This window comes from Wyeomyia smithii, chromosome 1 (assembly GCF_029784165.1).
Source record: "Wyeomyia smithii strain HCP4-BCI-WySm-NY-G18 chromosome 1, ASM2978416v1, whole genome shotgun sequence".
Lineage (NCBI taxonomy): Eukaryota > Metazoa > Arthropoda > Insecta > Diptera > Culicidae > Wyeomyia > Wyeomyia smithii.
The window spans coordinates 128,407,913-128,428,805 of record NC_073694.1 but is presented as its reverse complement, the minus strand read 5'-3'; the positions used below and the strand labels follow the sequence as shown (position 1 = coordinate 128,428,805).

At 35.9% G+C, this 20,893-nt stretch overlaps 3 protein-coding genes across 6 annotated transcripts in view; 2 read left to right on the top strand and 1 right to left on the bottom strand.

Moving 5' to 3' along the window:
- LOC129718494 (aldo-keto reductase family 1 member A1) overlaps window positions 1-10,256 on the top strand; it is a 71,190-nt gene extending 60,934 nt beyond the window's left edge. Inside the window, exon 8 of the mRNA XM_055669319.1 lies at window positions 9,941-10,256. The gene's annotated coding sequence lies outside the window, so the exon portion shown is untranslated. The remainder of the gene's footprint in view (window positions 1-9,940) is intronic.
- LOC129718488 (uncharacterized protein K02A2.6-like) overlaps window positions 1-20,893 on the top strand; it is a 333,122-nt gene that overhangs the window by 263,500 nt on the left and 48,729 nt on the right. The window lies entirely within an intron of this gene.
- LOC129718489 (transmembrane protein 245) overlaps window positions 1-20,893 on the bottom strand; it is a 61,854-nt gene that overhangs the window by 15,961 nt on the left and 25,000 nt on the right. For 3 of the 4 annotated variants that reach the window (XM_055669306.1, XM_055669305.1, XM_055669307.1), the window contains exons 4-7: window positions 14,943-15,121; window positions 3,060-3,460; window positions 2,845-3,006; window positions 2,691-2,738 (exon numbers count right to left, since the gene is read on the bottom strand). In XM_055669306.1, coding sequence (XP_055525281.1) covers window positions 2,691-2,738; window positions 2,845-3,006; window positions 3,060-3,460; window positions 14,943-15,121 — 790 coding nt within the window. The remainder of the gene's footprint in view (window positions 1-2,690; window positions 2,739-2,844; window positions 3,007-3,059; window positions 3,461-14,942; window positions 15,122-20,893) is intronic. The other variant, XM_055669308.1, reaches the window with a different exon arrangement.

Below are 20,893 nucleotides of genomic sequence, written 5' to 3'. Positions count from 1 at the left end.
CGCTAAATATGATTAAATACCACTTAATATGGATATTTTCAGAATAGAGTTGATGTACAGAAGCCAAAAGTCGAGGATGTTGTCATTCCGATAAAACCAATCATTTCAAATGACTTTGACTTTGATCATATCCTATGGCCGATTCGTCGTGCATTTGCAGACTATAAACAAATCGTGAGGAATCAATAATTTTGGAATGTTTAAAATTATTAAATTAAACACAAAAAAATGGGCGAGACGAAGTTTGCCGGGTCAGCTAGTATCACATATTTTCTAATGTCTTCCATTTGTCTTCACAAACAAAGATGTCTTCACCGCAGGGTAAATGTCTTCCATTTGAAGACAAGTCTTCCAATCAGGCATCACTGGATAGCAATAAACGATCCAGAACACATTTGAATACACGGCAGTGCGTGAAACTTCACAGATTCCGAAAAGGGGTGTAAGAAGAGTCCTCTGAAACGGAGGAATTCAGAGAATCGTCTAAATTAGCTCAATTTGACAAACAACTCACCGGGCCAGTCACGATTAACGTAAGCACTTGCTCTATTCTGACTGCACACCATATTCGCATTTCATTGGTCATTCAGACTAAAATCATGCTGTTATTTCTACCAAAGTTCTTTTGTGATAGTTTTTTTTTGTTATATTCTTTTGGCGAGAGTGATATTTGTTACTGCCCCCGTTCACACTACACCGCATATCACCTGATATCAGGCGATTCGTGCTATCGAGGCCATATCACCATCCATATTACCTGATATCCCATACAATCGAGCTGTCAACGGATATCACCTCGGCTACATGCTATCGCGGATATCATGTTCGAAAACCAATAACAACCACATTTCAAGCAGTTGGAAACACGGCCAACAGACATATGACGCAACCCTGCAAATTTCGAAACTCGCGATGCATGCTAAAAACAGGGAAGGAAATATTTTTGCTATTTTCATCCCGCACATGTTGACAATTGCATATGAGAGTTCGCGTTGGTGCGAGCCAACTCACTGACATCTCTATCCTAATCCCATTGCTCTTGTTGTCTTGTTTTAGCTTCGACCTGTTTTTGTTTTCTTCTCTTTTCAATTACCAAAGCAAATGTCAAACCATATCAGCTCACTCTAATGTGAACGCTCGAGGTGATATCCGATATCATCTGGCGATATCAGGTGATATCCGGCGTAGTCTGAACAAGGCATTAACCTATTCCTCACGAACGATTCCATATAACATCACCTAACATCTTAAGTAGGGTTTTCAAACCCGAAACTCGAGCTCGATCCGTACCAAGTTGATTTTATCAAGTCGATCATTTCAAAGCAAATTATATAAACAGTATTGTTAAAAAATGCACGCAAAAGTTGGAATGTGCGTAACCAGATCATTTATGAGCGAAATCAGCGCATTTACTGATTAAGTTTGGAACCAGTGCAACAAATGTGTGCTGGGCATAACGCATTTGATGCTCTAGCGTATTTTGAATGTATTCAGCACCTTCAAATCACTATACTTCAGAAGTTTCAACCGGTGTTGGTATCGTCATGATGATTTGTACTGGTATTGGTAATGTTCTTTAGAAGGCTGCTATCGTTGCAACCAACCAACAACAAACACTGATGATTTTGGTCATGAATGAATTGATAAAAATATTACCTGATTATTTCCCTCTCATGAATCCGGTCATTTAAAAACATCATCTAATCAATAACAAACAAACAGACATTGGGTTTGTTCAAAACATTTTGAATTTAACTATGACTCTGGTTTTATTCATATGTATGCAACAAGGCTCGCTATTGGCTGTTTTGTTGCTGACAGTGATTAGGGATGCACTAGCCTTTGATACGCAGTGGCTCGCGAGTAATCAGTAATCAGCGGTTTTTTGAGCGCCCCAAAACAGATCGTTAGCCCGAACCGAAGTTTACCGAAACATCACGATTTTGTGTGTATGATACATATTCTGATTCCGATTTCTGTTCATGTATTCATTGTACAAGCGTTATCCGTTAGCAAAATCGTTAAAAATCTGTCCACGTGGTATGTGGATGGCCCCTTTCTACAAGATGTACAAGGTTTTTGATACGTTCCAAAATATTTACAGATAACACTGCTCAACACAGATGCGTTTATAAAGCTCAAACCGAAAAAAAATAGATTATAGTTATTCAACCATACCTGTGAATTTTGGGTGTCCCTAGCCATTACCGTTTTTTAAAGACTTAAATGAGTTTCCTCCTAAACATTGAAGCGTAAGCGTTAAAGCGACGAAACAATTTCTTTACGACACTCTCACGTAAGTTGACGCGTTTTGGTGATGGCTAAGGGCACCAAAATTCATAGGAATGGTTGGATAGCTATAATATTTCATTTTTTCCCGGTTGAAGCTTTTGGAATGCACTTTTTTCATTTTGTCGATCAATGTAATCAGCGCCAAAAAGTTTTCAGGATTCCATAAATTGGTATTCCATAGCTCAAATTAGTCAAATGAAAAACGCTTTTTTTATTCTTAACCTCTATAATTGTAATAGCTTTCTAAACATAATTTTAGTATACTAAACTACAAATTCTTTTCATGTTAGTACGAATTCACGAGAACGAATGCGTAGGCTATAAAATCATAATCATCTACACATAAAATATATTCTACATAATTGCTCTATCCAATAGATTAAAAGAAAAACACTTACGTAGTCGCGGGTGAGTAAAGCTCATTATCGGTGTCTAAACTAGATTTTCTGTATAAAAAAAGTATACGTGTGCAAAAATGCAAATGATAAACAATGCTTGTCAACAACAGGTTTTAAATTTCATAGCAATTCAACAGGCTATTAGGATTCCTACCTAGTTTGCGGTGTTACTGGAGAATCTCTAATGGCACTCATGGTCACTTCAAAAAGTACAACAAGTAGGCAAAGCAAGAGCGGTCCGAGTAGCGCACCCTCCAAGCCGAAAACATACATTCCGCCAGCAATTGATAGTCCAGTTAAATAAGGATGGCCACCACTAAAAGTAGATTTAATAATCTCAAGAAATAATTTTATCAAACAAGAACTTACCCTTTAATCTCCGAATGTATAATTGGGTTAAAGTTAGACGGAACAATAAAATGAATCAGAACAAGAATAATTCCAAGCCAAAATCTATCTTGTGACAGCCAAAGATCAAGAAAAGCTGGAACGCTACACCAGTAAGTCTCTAGAAATGGGGCAGCTGCTAGGATTGAAGCCAATACCGCTGGTAAATATACTATATGAGCACCAAAGATCGTGTGGGTCAGCCATGTAAACAAGCCATGAAATAGGGCTAACTTAAGTGTAGCCACTACTACGCTAGAAATAGAATCTTCTAGTGCTTGTATAATCCGAGGGCCCCATGAGTTATTTATAGTTATCGCTGTCGGTGCATAACGATTCTGGCTGCTCTGGAGCAGGTAGAATAATGTAGTGAAGAAAATGATCTAACAAACAAAAATATTAATGTGATATTCAACTTTTGAGACTTTCCACACAATTTCGTGTATCGTAACCTTTTCCGATTTGGCCTACAATTCACAAGCTTAGTACATGTTTTCGTATATAGTGACTAAACATGTATCGTTTTAATAGCAGCTTTTCTTTCAAAACGAAACAAATGTTTAGTTGTCCATGATTTCCTATGCAAATTATAATCAGGATATGTAACAGAGAAAGTGGGCAAAAAGGAGAGTACAAACTAAATCTTCATTCTGCCCCTCACATGGCTATATCTGAAAACACGCCGAGTTCGTGATACAGCATCTGAGCTTAAGCAGTGGCGTCGGGTTCACCTGTACAACATGTGCACTGCACAGGTACCCTATTCTCTAATATCCGGGCATATCCAATTTTCGAAATATGATAACCTATAAAAACAAGTAAGCATACCAGCGAAACCCTTCAATTCAAAGCACCAAACACATTGGTTTGATTTGCTTCTTTCATTTAAGGAAAAAGAACTTAAATAAATGTTTGGTGCACGTGTCACGAAGTCAGCCACGCGACGCCTCTGAGCTTAAGAATACGATTTCGTTTAGATTTCGACAGAAAAATATACGTATTTCATCTATCATCCTAAGGGCATCTTCAGCGGTGGTCTATTTTTGAAACAACTTTATACTAGATTTACACCAGCGAAACCAGAATAGAATCAGCTAATATAGACCAACTTTTCGTTCTCCGCACCTGTGTTGTATATCTTGTTGTTTTAAACCGCTGACATCTGTCACACTGTCAACAATTCAATACCCCATGCTATCAGTTAATGAGACTTGTTATAATAAAAAACACTCAATATTTAACAAACGGAAATTCGATAATTTTTACGCACATTAAACGATTACTTTGGCAAGACACTTTATATCCACAAGACTTTATGGATTTGACGGTTTGACCCGAGCGCCAGTGACATTTCTCAGCATGGATTGGTATGATCGAAAATTCCTGCTACAAGTAGGGTTTCGGAGGATAGCGAAAATTTTTTGATCGCGTAGGTGTTCATCTTCCGTTTTCGTCTCAACAATCTTTCAAAATCTTGCAGTTCCCAAAACTTGGTTTGGGTTTTGAGGATATTGGGTGGCATTGCGCAGCTTGATTCGAAAAATTTTCGCTATTTTCGTGTAAGTCACATACTGCCAGTTATGCTTCAAGATTAAAAGGAGCAGTCATTGTCATTTGTCCTGCGGCTCATCTAACCCGCAAAGTCAAAAAATACGAAAAACGAAACATAACACCCCCCAGCGATCATTTAGTTATGTTCGAGTTGCTCGAAACAAAATGCTCAATGTCACCCAAGCATTTTGAACGTTTTCAGTTCAGTGTCTTCGAGGAACATTTTTCTGGCCTCTTAAGTTCTCCTCTAGTCCCAATACAATTAAGGCGAATAGCCAACATATTTGTCATCCTGGTGGTTGCAAACCAAGTAGTTGAGCCTACGGTTATGGTCTTCCAGAATTCCCCCTTTTGCTGCTCGGTTCCCTTGAAGCCAAAAACGACAAACCTGTTCATTTTCTTCTTCAGAAAAGCCACAAACTTTCTTTGTTTTGTTTATTCCCCAACACTCGCAAAACGCTTATATGAAAATAGCTAGAAATGAGGTATTCAATTAAAATATGACATTTTACCCACCTACTGGTAGCGTACAAAGGGTTTTAGAACGATCTATTTCTTGCTCCAAAAAGTGACAAAAATTGACCAAAACGTATACCAGTTTCAAATTTTTTCAATTTAGATCTGGTATAAAACAAAATTTACACCATCGGTGCAGCAGTGAATTTGAGTTTGTTCCAAAAAAATAGAACAAAACAACGATTTGGACCACCGCTGAAGATTCCCCAAAGATGCATCACCACTATTACTCACAATTCCGTGAAGCTAATATGTTCATTGCCGGAGCCAGACATCATAAATTTAAGATGATTGCAAATATCTTAAAATAACAATATAGTTCACTCTCGAATTTCCCATATATTTCCGTGAAGACAGACAGGGAACACCCCCTCTTGTGGTGAAAAAGGTAACTAAACTCATTGCACAGTGGTACAGTAAGGCAATTTAGGCGGTCATGAGCTTTACGTTGCGATTTTGGTTTGCGGTTTAAAGCCATAGTTTTTGTAAAAGGTTGTTTCTTATACATACTCCTCTATGTATGTGAAAATGAAAATTAGGGTGGTCCGGAAATCAAAGATAAAAAAAAACAAACTAACTTGTTTTTATTTGCATAAATAATTGTAAACATTCTTTGGCAAACTTGTAGATCAACTAATTCTAAGTAACTTTGTGAAAAACTTTTTTGTAGACATTAAATTTGGTTTCCAAAAACAGTCTTTTTGCTCTATTTTTTCAATTCAAATTTTAAAACAAAGTTTTCTTCGGTAACTTTAATAAAAAATACGCCAATTTTGACGAAAAAACATTGTCGATATATCTACAGATGAAGAGTTTTCACTATTTCTATTTTAAAAATAGGCCCTTTTAAAATATTGAAGTCTCCGTTTAGGGCAAACATAAATAATATTTTTTGGTATCATTTGAAAGAACAAATATTGTATAAATATTGTGAGGAAATACCGAAAGTTGCCTCAAATTAGTTGATCTACAACTGTGCCGATGAATGTATACATTTATTTTTGCAAATAAAAAAGTTAGTTTTTTTATTTAGTCGATTTTAGGACCACCCTAGTTTTCATTTGCACATAAAAAATAGACTAAATATAAGAAACAAGTTCTTAGAAAAAAAATTTTACTCTAAAACCACAAAATCGCATCGAAAAACTCATGTCCGCCTACATTGCCTTACTGTACCTATGTGCATTGTTGTTGAATTTCTGTGAGCGTGTGACATTCTCACACACGAAACTGAATTTACTCAATTTTAGCTTTAGTTGACTCAATTCCATACTTCCACAGAAAAAAATATGTTGTAGATTTCGTGCGTATATTGTTTGTATGTAAAACTAACGCCATTTCGGGAGTTAAATATTGATAATATAGAAGATGTAGCTTATCGAGGCACGAAGAAGAAATATTCAAATAATCAGGCCACGACGTGTAAATGGTAAACTAATCCCAAGTTGCTATAGACGTGGTTCCCTGTGTAACTTCACTAGCTCAGATCCATCACGGGAAGCAACTACGAAATGTGCGGCCGTCAAGCTCAAGCTCAATAATCAGGCCACGAAGTGTACAATTAAATGAATGTTTCAATTACCTCGTGGAAAAGATAAAAGAAGAAACCGCACAATGGTTGTCAATAGTCGTATATGGTTGTTGTGCAACTTTTAGCTTAGATAACACTTGAATGTTCTATCAATTTAACAATTTAAGTATGGATACATATCATGTTGTAATTGGTTTCAAAGCTTTATTATATTATATATAAAAGATATTCAACAAAACAAACATAATTAGTGATAACAACTGTTATGCAAAAACTATTATTTAATGCTTAGTTTTCTTCGTTTTGAAAGAATTTTTTGTTTTTTTACCCCTCCGAATTTTTTGCTCTCGAGTTCTAATCTTCGTATTCATCACTTGCAGCTTTGCTTTAACCAGCATATTTATGTATTTACTAGTTGACCCGGAAAATTTAAAAATTTTCAACATTCCAAATTCATTGATTTCTTGCGATTTGTTTATATCGTTTGAAATTATTGGTTTTATCGGAATGACAACATCCTCGCCTTTGGCTTTAGTACATCACCTCTATTCCGAAAACACTCATATTGGGTGGTATTCAGTTATTTCCGTTGTTTTCCAGAAACTGAAAGTGGTCATCTTCGAATTCAAGATGATGTCCAGGGTCAATGCTTGGCTTCTATACATTATTTTGATTACGGAAATATTCATATGCAGTAGTATTCGGCTGTTTCCCAGAAGTTGCCATCTTACAATTCAAAATGGTGTCAGAGGTCAATTTTTAGCTCCATGCATCATTCTGGTTAAAGAAACTCTCATATTAGGTGGTATTTGGTCCCTTTAGGCTATTTTCCAGAAACCGGAAGTCACCACCCTGGATTTTAAAATGACATTTGGAGACAATTTCTAGCCCCTGAGCGTCATTCTGGTTCAAGAAACACCAATAATAGGTGTTATTTAGTAATTTTCGGGTGTTTTACAGAAACCGGAAGTCACCATCTTAGAATTCAAAATGGTGTCTGTGGTTGATTCTAGCTCCTGTGTATCATTCTGGTATCGAAGCATCTCATATTGGATGGAAATCGGTTGGTTGAAGAAATACCCATATTGGGTGGTATTTGGTCATTTTCGGCAGTTTCCCATTTACCGGAAGTCGTCATTTTACAATTCATAATGTTGTCTGAGGTCGATTTTAAGCTTCAGTGCATCATAACAATCCCGGAAATACCCATAATGAGTATTATTTGGTCTTTTGCCATTGTTGTTTAGGAACCGGAAGTCGCCATATTGGATTTTAAAACGGCATTTGGAGACAATTTTTGGCCTCTGAGCATCATTCTGGTTAAAGAAACACCCATATTTAGTTGTTTTTGGGTCATTTTCGGCAGTTTTCCAGTCACCAAAAGTCGCCATTTTACAACTCGAAATGTTGTCTGAGGTCGATTTGTGGTTTCAGTGCATCATCACGATTTCGGAAATACCCATATTAGGTGGTATTTGGCCATATCTCGCTGTTTCTCAGAAACCGGAAGTCGCCATCTTGGATTTCAAAATGGTATTCAGAGACAATTTCTGGCCTCTGAGCGTCATTCTAGTTAAAGAAACATCCATATTAGGTGGTATTTGGTCATTTTCGTCTCTTTTCCAATCACTGGAAGTCGCCATTTTACAACTTAAAATATTGTCGGAGGTCGACAAACGTACAAACCGTGGAACAGCACCGATGGATTGCCTCATACATAGGCGAACTTTATTATTATAAAATATTCGGCCGAATCCACTTCACAATAAAATGTGCATTTTTTTCAGTGCGCCCATTAGGGTAATATTATTGTCAAAAGTTACTCTTTTCGCATGTTGTGTAGAACAAAATCAGCAGTGGCGTACCTAGCGGTCGAAAAGGTGACTAACGCTTCTGTCATTTTCAATTTGTCTTCATAATTTCACGTAAGTGAACTATATTGGTATTTAAGATATTTGATGATTGGCACAGTATACTGGCGGTATTTTAGTATCAATATTGAAATATGCAGATAGCGAAACTGTAATAAAAAATTATAAAACATTCAGTTTCGCGCACTCCTAAAAGATAATGGTTTGATTAGCGTGAACAAATAGACGAGCCTTTAAGGTGAAAGTGTGTTGAAGTTATAAATGGCCGACTTCAAGCCATCACGTGGTCGACTTCGAATTTTCAAATGCTTACCACTCGGTAATAGTTAATGCATCACTTGTGAAAACATACCATTATGTTTGTTATGGTGATGAGAACATAGGTTAGTGTTTTCATAGATAACGCATTAACTATTCTCGAATCTTGTGGCGCTGAAAATTCGTAGTCGACCACGAGGTGGCTTCTACACACTACCACCTTAAATTGAAATAAGTTTCTGCGATTTATTGCGTAATAACACTAGTCCGTATGAATAAAATTGTTTGCTTTATCTTCCCGTGCAAATTTTACGGCAGAAGCAGAGTAAACTTTTTTATTGACGTAGAATCACGTCTTACGGCAACATATAGCGAAGAAAGAAAATAGTGCCGTTCATCTCGTGCTGGGTTTTAATTTCTCAAGCTCCCGTCTATCTGGCGGCTGTTATAAACATTTTGAAGTACTAGTAATGACAGGAGATTCTGCTAGAGATGGCAATCCGAAATTATGATAAATTGAACAAATTTACTAGTGTTGCTACTATTGTGAAATTCGTTGGTGCCCCAAAATTATGAAATTTAAGTAGTTGAGATTTTTCTACCACTCGCTGAATCGTTGCAAATCTTGCGACAAGTGTCTAGTCTCGCTTTTGAGAATCTGGTAGAATGAGCTAACATAAAAAAGGATGTAGCCTGTCAAACCATTACGAACTGAAAGCGAGCTCGTGATTAGTTTCAAATTAAAACAAATTCACATTTCACTGCCGTGTCCATAATTAGAGAATGACTGAATTTTCCGTAGACTAGCTTTGTCGCAGGCTCTGATGTCTTGTAGTTTATCGACACCAGGATGCCCACGCAACAGAGGTAAATACTGTTGCGGGACTAAAAATGCTGCACTTCTGCTATTTGCTACCATCCTTTCCCGTGTTGATGGTACTTTTTCCAAGCAGCAACACGATACAATGTGTAGTTTCCGTACAATAAAACGTAAAATCCCTTCAATTTTTAAGAATGTCATAAAATGAGCTAGCATAAAGATAAAGGCTGCGGCTGGGGGAAACAATTTTCTAGTACTGGTGGCGGTAAAGATACAAGACTTAAGACCCGAAAACTGATCTTTAGACATATTTTAGGGCAACGCAAGTCCGAATTCTGCGCTGACGAGGAAATATTACAACGCTGCCGATGGACCATCAACATCGCTGTTACAATTCTACCGATGAACAATCAATATTGCTGTAAAATGCCTTCAGGTCAAAACACAGGTACACGGTAAAAAAAGGGCACGTTTTTTTCAAAGGATTCTGCATTTAACTTAATTTGTAACAAAGCACTACGAATTGAAGGGAATGCGTATTGATTTTCAAGTGATGCAATTGTATTGTTTTGCACGCTACGAATGTCAAAACAAAACGAAGATGGCGAACCAAATAAACACCCTTCAAACGCAGACAAATATTTTTCCGGATGAAGTCATACCTATTCTAGAGCGTAAGTATGGAATAATTACAATAGTATTTTAAATAATAAACAGCTTGTTTTCAGAACACGGGATTGATCCGACGGACACGACAGCGGCAATAAACTTATTAACCGAACTCAATATTGCTTCCATCCAAGAAACCGACGAGGAGATTGTGGTCATTTTTAACCCGTCGAAAACATTAGAGTCTTGTGCAATTCAAACGGATGAGGCTCTGGCCGATGCTGATCTAAAGGTACTGTATAACTTTCTGATGAAGATTATTTGTAGTTATAAGGTTTAATAAAATAATGAAGGTAACAATGAAGACCAAAATTTAAACAAATCATTATTTTTCGATATCCATAGTCCATCAGTTGAGATTTCATGCGATAGCAAGTTGATATCAATGTTATAAGCATTCCAAATTCAAAACGCAGCATATTACTAACTACATGAAAACTAAATGAAAATGAAGTGCTTTGCTATTGATATCCTTGTACTTTGTATTCATCCGATTCAAGCGAACGACATTTCAAATTGAAATGTATGTCATGTAGTGAAAATTCAACAGCAAATCACTTTATATCAATGTGTAGGTTTGTTTCATCTAATTCAATGGATCGACATTTCAAATTGAAATGTTAGGCAAGTAGTGAAAATTCAACAGCAAATCACTTTATATCAACGTGTAGATTTTTTACGGTGTACTTTTGAGTACAGTAAGGTCCTTTTTCACACGTTTTTTACGCGGGATGCCTTTCTTAATTAGTACTCAAAACGGTACAAGCATCGACCTCATTTCTATCACGTTTTCCGTTTTAGGCCAAAGGGCATTATATATCCGTTTTCAAAAAAATTCACAGAGTAGTGAGGGGCAAAAGTAGGCACGGGGTAAAAGTACGCATTGGCCTTTACGAAGCATACGAACAAAATAAACTAGCAACATTGTATGAATTTGCTGTATTATAACGTCAGTTAATCACACATGTAAATAAGGCTATGCAAAATTTCGCGAAATTTCGAGGTTCCCGAAATTAAACGAAATTTTTCTCGAAATTCTTCAAAAATGACTAGAATTCATAAATTTTAAGCAAATCTTTTTATTGATTCATATTTGAACAGAAGGCTTAGAGATATTTTGAGTTTATTTGAGTGGAAAATTTCCAAGAAAATCCCTGAAATTAGGAAAATTATAGTAAACTATAGAATTTTTTAAACTTTATACGGTCAAAGCTTTGAAGCATTTGCGGACCTTAATTAGAGCTTATAACAGCAGAAAAATGGGTTCAGAAATCGTAATGTGTATCTATTTATTTGAAAAATGTGTTCTCAATTTCGATAAATTTCGTTAAATTTCGTGAAACTCGAAATTTCGCACACCCTTACATGTAAACACATAAGATTCCATTCAAATGGGGCGAAGCTATGAGGGAAGTTGTCTTTTGAGCTGTTTTGATCTAATTTCCTTAGTTTTGGGAACTATGATTGACCTATTCGGAAACTTCAGAAACTCGAAAACAACAGAGCCCAGAAAACTCTTGTATAATTGTGGTTTGTAGGGTGAATTTAATTTGCCTAAAATATTTTAACGTATGTCATAAAACTCAAACCAGTTGGAAAACTCATTGTAGGGCAAAAGTACGCATAAGCCGCGGGGCAAAAGTACGCACTAAGTGCCATTAACCGTAATGAAAAATGTGTTTAATAACGATGTTTTTGTACAGAAATGACTCAAAAATAACTAGTGATATGCGGATCTGCTCCGAAACTGAGGAATATTATGGTTTCATGATTTTTTAAATGGAATTTTACAACCATTTTAATAATTTTGTTGATATGCTTTCAAAATAGTCCTTCCGGAATAGATAAGGGCTTCTAGAAGCCAAAGAAACATTGAAAAATAAAAGGCCAAATACCATCCAATATTAATTCTTGCAACTGGGATGATGTCCACAGATCGGAAATAGGCCCAGACGCCATTTTGAATTTCAAGATGGCGACTTCCGGTCTGGATAACAACCCCAGACATCATTTTCGATTCCAAAAGGCGACTTTTGCTTTCTGAAAAACAACAAAATGTGATCAAATACTAGGTAGGGTGAGGGACTAGTTCGTCAGGGGTTTTTTTTCGTCTTAATTTTTGCTTCATTCTAATGAGAAATATATGACGAAGAAAACCCCTGCCGAAGTAGTTAAAAATCAAATTACGCCCTGAGACCGGAAATCGACTTCAGACGCCATTTTCAAATTCTAGATGGTGACTTCTAATTCGTCTGGTGTCGTATTCAGGTCTCTTGGCATCATACTCATATGCGATGGTATTTTGTCAATTTTAGATGTTTTCCAGAAAACGGAAGTCACCATATTGAATTTAAAAATCGCGTTTAGAGTTTATTTCTGGTGCCTGCACATCATCCCGATCCCTGAAACACTCATATTGGTATTCGGCCATTTTAGGTTGTGTTCCGGAAACCAGAAGTCACCATCTTGGAATTCAAGATGACGTCTCGGTTCCCACATTTTCCCATATATTTTTTTTTTATTTTTGTGGGGTTGTTTTTTAATTTGTTGCATGATTTGGTTCAGCATCGAATTCAATTATTTGACTCACAGAGCCCATTGAACATCATAAAAAAGTTTTTTTTCATAATGTTTAGATAAAACCCTTCAAAACACGTATGAGAAATTTTTTTGAGCAAGAACTGAAATTTTTACTGCAAAGCGGAAGGCAAGACGAGAATTTACGTGAAAAAACCCTTGATATCTTATTGAGGGGCTGAGATATTGGCGTTTTTGCATGAGATGGAAAACCATGCACTTTGTGAAAAACGCCACTAAAGCTAAATATCTCCATTGCACAGTGTTTTATTTCGCCGTTTGTGCGTATAATTTCCTAGATAGTGACTCAATTGTTGATTATAGCCATAAGGTATGGACAAGTTTCAGGATATTCAAAAATGCATCTTTTAATGTAGAGAGATGGGTGATCAATCCAGTGAGATAAAAAATTTACTGTTTAATCACAATGAGATAGACGCAAGGTGTCTTTAACAAAGTTTTAGGTTATCTTAAAACAAGAAACTTTATCGAAGACATCTCTTATATATTATGAGCAACATTGAGTTTTCTATTAGAAGGCACTAAAAATTACAATTTTCGTTCTAACTTTTTTCGCAGGTTTTTTCGAATTTTTAAACCTTCTAACAAAATATCAGCCATCCAAAAATGTATTTGTTTTCTGAACATTGTTTTTTTTATCTCCCAAAATAAAACAGTTATTTAACATATTTGTTAAAATGTATAGTTTCCCATCACATAAAAAAAAATGCTAATATCAGCCCCTCGATAAGATATCAAGGACCTTTTTTCATGTAAATTTTCGACTTGAATCCCACTTTGCAATGAAAATTTTGATTTTTGATCAATTTTTTTTAAATGTGTTTTAAGGGTTTTATCTAAAAATTATAAAAAATATCCCTTTTTTGTGATGTTCAATGGGCTCTGTGAGTCAAACGCGATTGGTTTAAAACCATGCAAAATAGTCAAAAACTACCCTACCAAAATAAAAAAATATATGGAAAAATTTAGGAATCGAACAGAATTGAAAAGAGTGCAAAAGAGTGGGCTTGTAGCTTAAAAAAGTAATTTTTTCATAAATCATGTTTGGGCAACCTGAAAACAACTTTTTATAAAGTCAAAATGTTCTACAAAAATTCTATAAACTACATTATCTTCCAATTTAGGGCTGAGCACCTTGACTTTTTCAACATCGATTTTCTTTGGGACACCCAAGGCAGGCAACTCTCTCAATCGCAGCGTTCTACACGAATCAACTGACGGATCGCAGCGCCGTAAAGCATTGATAAACATGTCCGGACATGTTAATAATTTTGTCCGAATATGTCGCGTCGCGTTTACTTTCGCCTTTCCGGCCACTGCTAAAAGCTAATAGCGAATTTCTTAATTCCACCGCTCACCTCGTTTTGACCTGGAAGCGCACTAACTGCTGTTAAAATCGTTCTTTATTCGCTCGATTTTTACCCAGTTTAGACCTGCCGTGCTGCTCGAAGCGCACTGTAAAATTTGTCAGCTTCAACCTACCGCCGCACGTGCTAAGTTCGTAAACAATTATCTGGCATCTTTTTCTTACTTGCGTCTTAAATGGCGATGACGTTTCATTATTCCTCGGCAGTTTTGCCCGCACACAGTGGAATAAAGAAATTCGCTATAAGAGTGTGCCGGTAGCGTGTGCTAATATTGTTGTCTTGTTTGCTTGCTTGTAGTGTGTGCGGAGTGGCTATAACAAGAGAACTGGAATCATCTCGTGTCATTGGTAAATGGCAATCCAAATTCAACACTTCTCTTCAAGGTTACCAATCAATTAAAAAAAAGAAAGTTGAAAGAAAATTATCATGAAATTTAAGGCGTAACAGCATTAAATCCAATCGAGTGTATTCTCAAACCCATTGCGAAAAATATATTGACATTAGACCAGTGGTCATGATTCAACGGTAATCTGGTGGTCGTGTCTTATAAACAACCTCTTCAGCTATTCATACGGCACAATGTGTAACAACATATTCTTTTTTAGGGGTACCAATGCAAATTTTCAGCCAAATCGGAGAAGCTTGCTAAGGAACGCCCCTTTTTTTTAGATTCCGTAAACGTACTGTATGAAAAAGAAATTTTAATACGGCATGTCCGCCACCTAAGATTACTGAAACTAATGTTCCAACCGCAGATGCTAACAGAGTTAGGTTGGTTCTCAAAAGCATCCAGAGGGAGTCTGAAACTTCCACCAGCATTCCAAAGTTACTTTTCACGAACCCTATAATACCAGCTTTTGTAACTGCAATTCAAAGAAACATATTTTGATATTTAATTATGTATTTTATACTTATATTTATCGATATATACATATATATATATATATATATATATATATATATATATATATATATATATATATATATATATATATATATATATATATATATATATATATATATATATATATATATATATATATATATATATATATATATATATATATATATGATTTGACCATTACAGACAAAATTATAGACAAAAAACTGATTTTAAGAAGGAGTGTTTCACAAAAAACTATATTTTGTCGTGTCCAACGTACAGATAGGACATCGCAGTATTCAGCAGTTGTTTTTCTATTTAAATTTTTCGCAACTTTGCTGAAGGAAGCAAACAGGTATATTGAAACTTGGAAAAATATTTTTTTTGTCTAACTGTTAGGTGGATTGATCGAAAAACTAAAAACGCCAAAAGTAAGGCCTTGTTTTATGGAACGATTTTGCTGAAGACATTGAGTACATAAAATCAATTTTTCATAGTCAAATCTAGGACGATCACGATTTTTCGAGTTTAGACCACTGTGCACTGAGGGATTTTCAAATAAATCTTTCCACCAATTGTTATTGTCTTGAAATATAACCCTTGGAATGTGTAGAAACTATTTTGGAAGTTATTTCATAAAATGATGGTTGAAAAACGTGCTTTACAATAAGTATTTCGTCGTTTTTATATCACTTTTTTGTACTTTACAACCTTCAAAAGATAGATGAGAAAAAAAAAACCTTCAAAAGGACATTACTCAAAAATGTACCGTACGATGATTTTGGAATTTTGACCAGACATTCTGGACGTCAAAACGAATCGAATGGTGTACTCAGATTCTTTGGTGCATTTTTTTTTATAATAACGGTCTGTGGGAGCACCGTGGTCACTATCTAGGAATAAAACCAATCAAATGTTTTGACGAACAAATCTTTGTCTTCCAGTAGGTTTTGAGTCCCGAAATATGAAATGGGAACCTATAGGGCAACTAAGCCTTCATTTGACACTAAAATTGTTAGAATCAGTTCAGCAGTTTTTTGCAAAAGGAGTGACTTTAAAAAGTCTTCGAAACACGTTTTGCCTTTCTCCTAGAAAGGTATAGCAATCACTGGAAAAACCGAAGGTATAAAAGTGGTCCCAATGGCCGAATGTCATATACCACTCGACTTCTTTCGACGAACTGAGCATTTTCTGTATGTATGTATGTATGTGTGTATGTGTGTGTGTGTGTGTGTGTATGTGCAACTTTTTTTTCTCACTCACTTTTCGCAGAGATGGCTGGACCGATTTTCATAAAATTAAATGCAAATGAAAGGTCTAGTTGCGCCATAGGTTGCTATTGAATTTCATTGTAATCGGATTTTTAGTTTAGAGGTTATGTATCAAAATGTAAAAATCACGAAACATCAATATCTCAGAAACCGCACAACCGATTTCAATAAAATTGGTTTCAAATGATTGGGCTGTCCCCAGAACCCTTAACTTTTGAATTTCGTTAAATTCGATGAAAGAATGAAAGAGAGATGGTGCGAAGCACGTTTTTTCTTACGTGGGAAATAATATCAACAATGGAAACGGTTTGCTTTGTATTCAATAAGCCACCGGCCTGTAAAAAAGGAGGAACGAAAAAGCAAGTCGACGACAGCCGCAGCCGATCAGCAGGCTGTCAACAGGAACAGGACATCCTCAAAATGAGCAAACTAGGCTGTCATGTCCGAACGAACAAAATACATGCGCAAGAATGAGCTGTCGTACGCAACACAACACCGTTTCTTTGCCTTGTTTGAGCTGTAGCTGTATGTGAGCTCTCATGAATAGCGCATGCATGAGGCTGTTAGAGTGAAGAGAGGGAAAAGTCGTCAGTCGCTCTCCAGTCATTCTCCTAAGCTTGCGTATACCACTCGACTCAGTTCGACGAGCTGAGCATTTTCTGCATGTGTGTGTGTGTAACGCTCTCCCAATCTCACTCGATTTTCTCAGAGATGGCTGAATCGATTTCAATGAAATCAATTGCAAATGAAAGGTCTAGTTGCCCTTTAAGACCCTATTGAATTTTATTGTAATTTGACTTCTAGTTTAGAGGTTATGTATCAAAATGTAAAAATCACGAAACATCAATATCTCAGAAACTACACAACCGATTTGAACAAAATTGGTTTCAAATGAACGGGCTACCTAAAAACCCTCAACTTTTGAATTTTATGAAGATTGAACATATGGTTCAGAAGTTATGGAAAGAAACGTGTTCTGGAGACTGTTTAATCTCATCAGTGTCATATGGAAAGTCTTGTTGCCCCATAAGACCCTAATGATTTTTTTTGCGAACGGATTATTACTTTTCCTGTTATGTTTAAAAATGTGAAATCCAGCTATGAAATGGAACATATTCCGAAGACTACATAAACTCACTCACTTTTCTCAGAGATGGTTGAACCGATTTCTACAAAATTAGTGTCAAATGAAAGGTCTAGCTGCCTCATAACACCCTATTGAATTTTGCTGTAATCGGACTGTAACTTCGTCTGTAATGTATTGAAATGTGAAAATCACGAAACTTCATTATCTTAGAAACTACACAACCGATCTGAACAATATTGATATCAGATGAACGGGCTAGTGAGGGATATACTGATGAATTATGATTGAACACGTGGTTTCAAAGTTTGGCTCCCCCATACGTTCCCTTTTCATTTGATTGTAATCAAACTTAAGCAACCGTTATGTTTTAATTTGTAAAACAACGAAAGTCTATTATCTCAAGTATTACACGACTTATTTGAACATAACTAGTGTCATACAAACGAGTCATCTCTCAAACTTACAAATAACAAACTTCATAAAAATTTGATATACTGTTCAAAAGTTTTGTAAAGAAAAGAAATTCAAAGACTATTCAACACTAAAGCTGCTTCGATCAATATATATGGCCTCAACATGATTTAAATGTGGTATCGTACTATTTGAACGTTCCCGATATCGCTTGTGATTAAATTGTTCAGAATTAAGAGTCATTTCTTATATTTCGCTATTTCTGAAGCACTAACATTACGTCAAATTTCATATTTTATACTTTAATTACAACATCAATATTTTAGAACCCAAAGAGTGAATATACCTTTTTGGATTTAAGCATTCATGTGAATCTATTTTTACAAATAATAAGTTTGAATGAGAAAGGCTGAGTCTGACCGCTAGGTGGATTAATTAAGGTTTTTTTTAATAACTTTTGAAGCATTACAAAATTCATTAGTTAAGGGTTTTGAAGATGGCCCGTCCTTTTGATATCAATTTTGTTCATATCGGTTGTGTGGTTTCTGAGATAGTGGAGTTTCATGATTTTTACATTTTGATACATTGCAGACAAAGTTTGAGTCTAATTACAATAAAATTCAATAGGGTGTTATGAGGCAACTAGACCTTACATTTGACACAAATTTCGAGGGAATCGGTCCCGCCATCTCTGAGAAAATTGAGTGAGTCTAAGTAATCTTCGGAATATGTTCCTTTTCATAACTTGACCGACAAACTAGTAAGTAGTAGTAGTAAGAGTGCAAAAAAAAGAGAGTCTTATGGGGCAAGTAAACCTTCCATATGATACTGATTTTGCGTAAATCAGACCAGCTGTCTCAGAGAAACATAAGTGGGATTAAATAGTCTCCAGAAGACGTTTCTTTTGATAACTTTTGAACCACATGCTCAATCATTATAATTTTCATTTATTATGGGTTTTGTAGACAACCCGTTCATTCGTTATTCTTTTTTTTTAAATCGATTGTATAGTTTCTGAGATAATTAATTTCCTTGGGTTCTACTCTTTGATACATAACTGACAAACTAATTGCCCGATTGCAATAAAATAGAGTGTTATGAGGCAACTAGACCTTTCATTTGCAACTGATTTCATGATAATCGATTCAGCCATCGCTGAGAAAATCGAGTGGGATTGGATTGAGCATTACAAGAGTGGCGATTAACGGAAAAACCGGGAGAATCAGGGGAAATCAGTGATTTAATTTTTTGATCAGGGAAATCAGGAAATATTAGGAGATTTGAAAAGTAATCAGGGAAAATTTCGGTGGCTGTGGACTTTTCACGCAAAAGAGCAAAGCCTTGGTGCTACATTCCGATTCGAAACTTTACCTTCTGTTTTTTATACACAGACTTCGCAGCCTACTGTTTAGTGTATAGGACAATTGCTACGATCCTACTGACACTAACAGTCTCACCCGAGCCGAGACTCGAACCTAAGACGACTGGCTTGTTAGGCCAGCATCACATCTGTTCAACTGAAGAACCAAAAACGAGACAGAATCTCTTTGTTTTAAGTATCGACATCAAGCGGTGGAGAGAATGCATTTTACACTCGAAATTTCATCACGCTTATATTCCATTCATTCAACAAAAGGACCGTATGAGCTCTCGCCGCTTTTTCGTCGAGAGAATCCTTTGTTCTCCCCGGTGCTGGTATAGCGAGGGTGCCTTTTCATGATAAACGTACAGTGCCACCCGCATACGTGCAACGGTTTTTATGTAGATATATTTTTAATGAATTTCATTGTTGCCCAAGTTGAAAACTGAATATCTTGACTAACGACAATTATTTTTTTATATTGTACCTGATGTCGTAGGCAGTGCTGGTACTCTGTTATGCATTTCTAGCAATGTTAAGTAAAAAAACGGTACGAGAAAAAAATATTGTCGTTGGTCGAGAATTTCGGTTTCCAAGCCCAACGAAAATATTCAAGTAAATCAACTAACAGGTTAAAATAGTTTCAACAGTCGTGAGGTGTACGAACCAAGAAAATTTGTTAGACAATGTTTGAATGGTTGAAAGATTTTTAGTTTAATTTGTTCTATTGACGTTGATTGTGAATTGTTACTGAATTTCCACTTCGAAGATCTCTTGAATGCGGTCCTGTGTGAAGTGCGGTCGGTCCTGTGAACTTGATTTTGATAGATTCAACTATTCAAGATCACCTTTTTGCCTGGTTATTAAAGCAAAAAAATAGTTTTTTGGTGCATGTTCAAACTATTGGAGCGAACTGTTCGAACGATGCACTGTAAAATCGATGTAGGATGGAACAGCAAAAAATGAATGCGAAAGCTTGGGCATCAATTTGCTGCAGAGTTTTGTTCGAAGTTGCATATCTGTTCTGTGCCAGCATCGTACCTCGAGACCATCGGGGAGAAGTCTGGGACTTTTCACACAGTGAGCAGGGCTGCAAGTTGGTCACTTTTTAGTGACTTGGTCACTTTTTTTAAGCTGGTCACTCAAAAGTCACTTTTTTCATCAAAAAATCACTAAAGTTGCTTTTTTTCCGAAAAATAGTCACTAAAGTTACTTTTTTCCGAAAAATAGTCACTAAAGTCACTTTTTTACCAACTTGACCAGCCCTCATCAGCCCTGCTTTTTGAATAAAATTTTTGATGCCAAATATCTCAGACTAGTTGAACGTTCCCGGCGATGCTCGGGATCAAAGGTTTCAAAATAAGGAATCATTTTGTATAATTCATTGCTTTATTAACGCAACTCACTCTTAAAATATTTCACATCTTATACGTCCATCATCACTTTTTACATGGTGTTATTTTTACTCAAAATTCATTCCTGAACATAAACAAACATTTTAGTGAAAAAAATCATATATCATAGCTGTGAAACAAATTGAGCTTAAAATATCATGGTTTTGCATTTTTCATGTGGTTTTGTGAAGAATATTTAAATTTTAAATAATCAGATACCTATCAATTT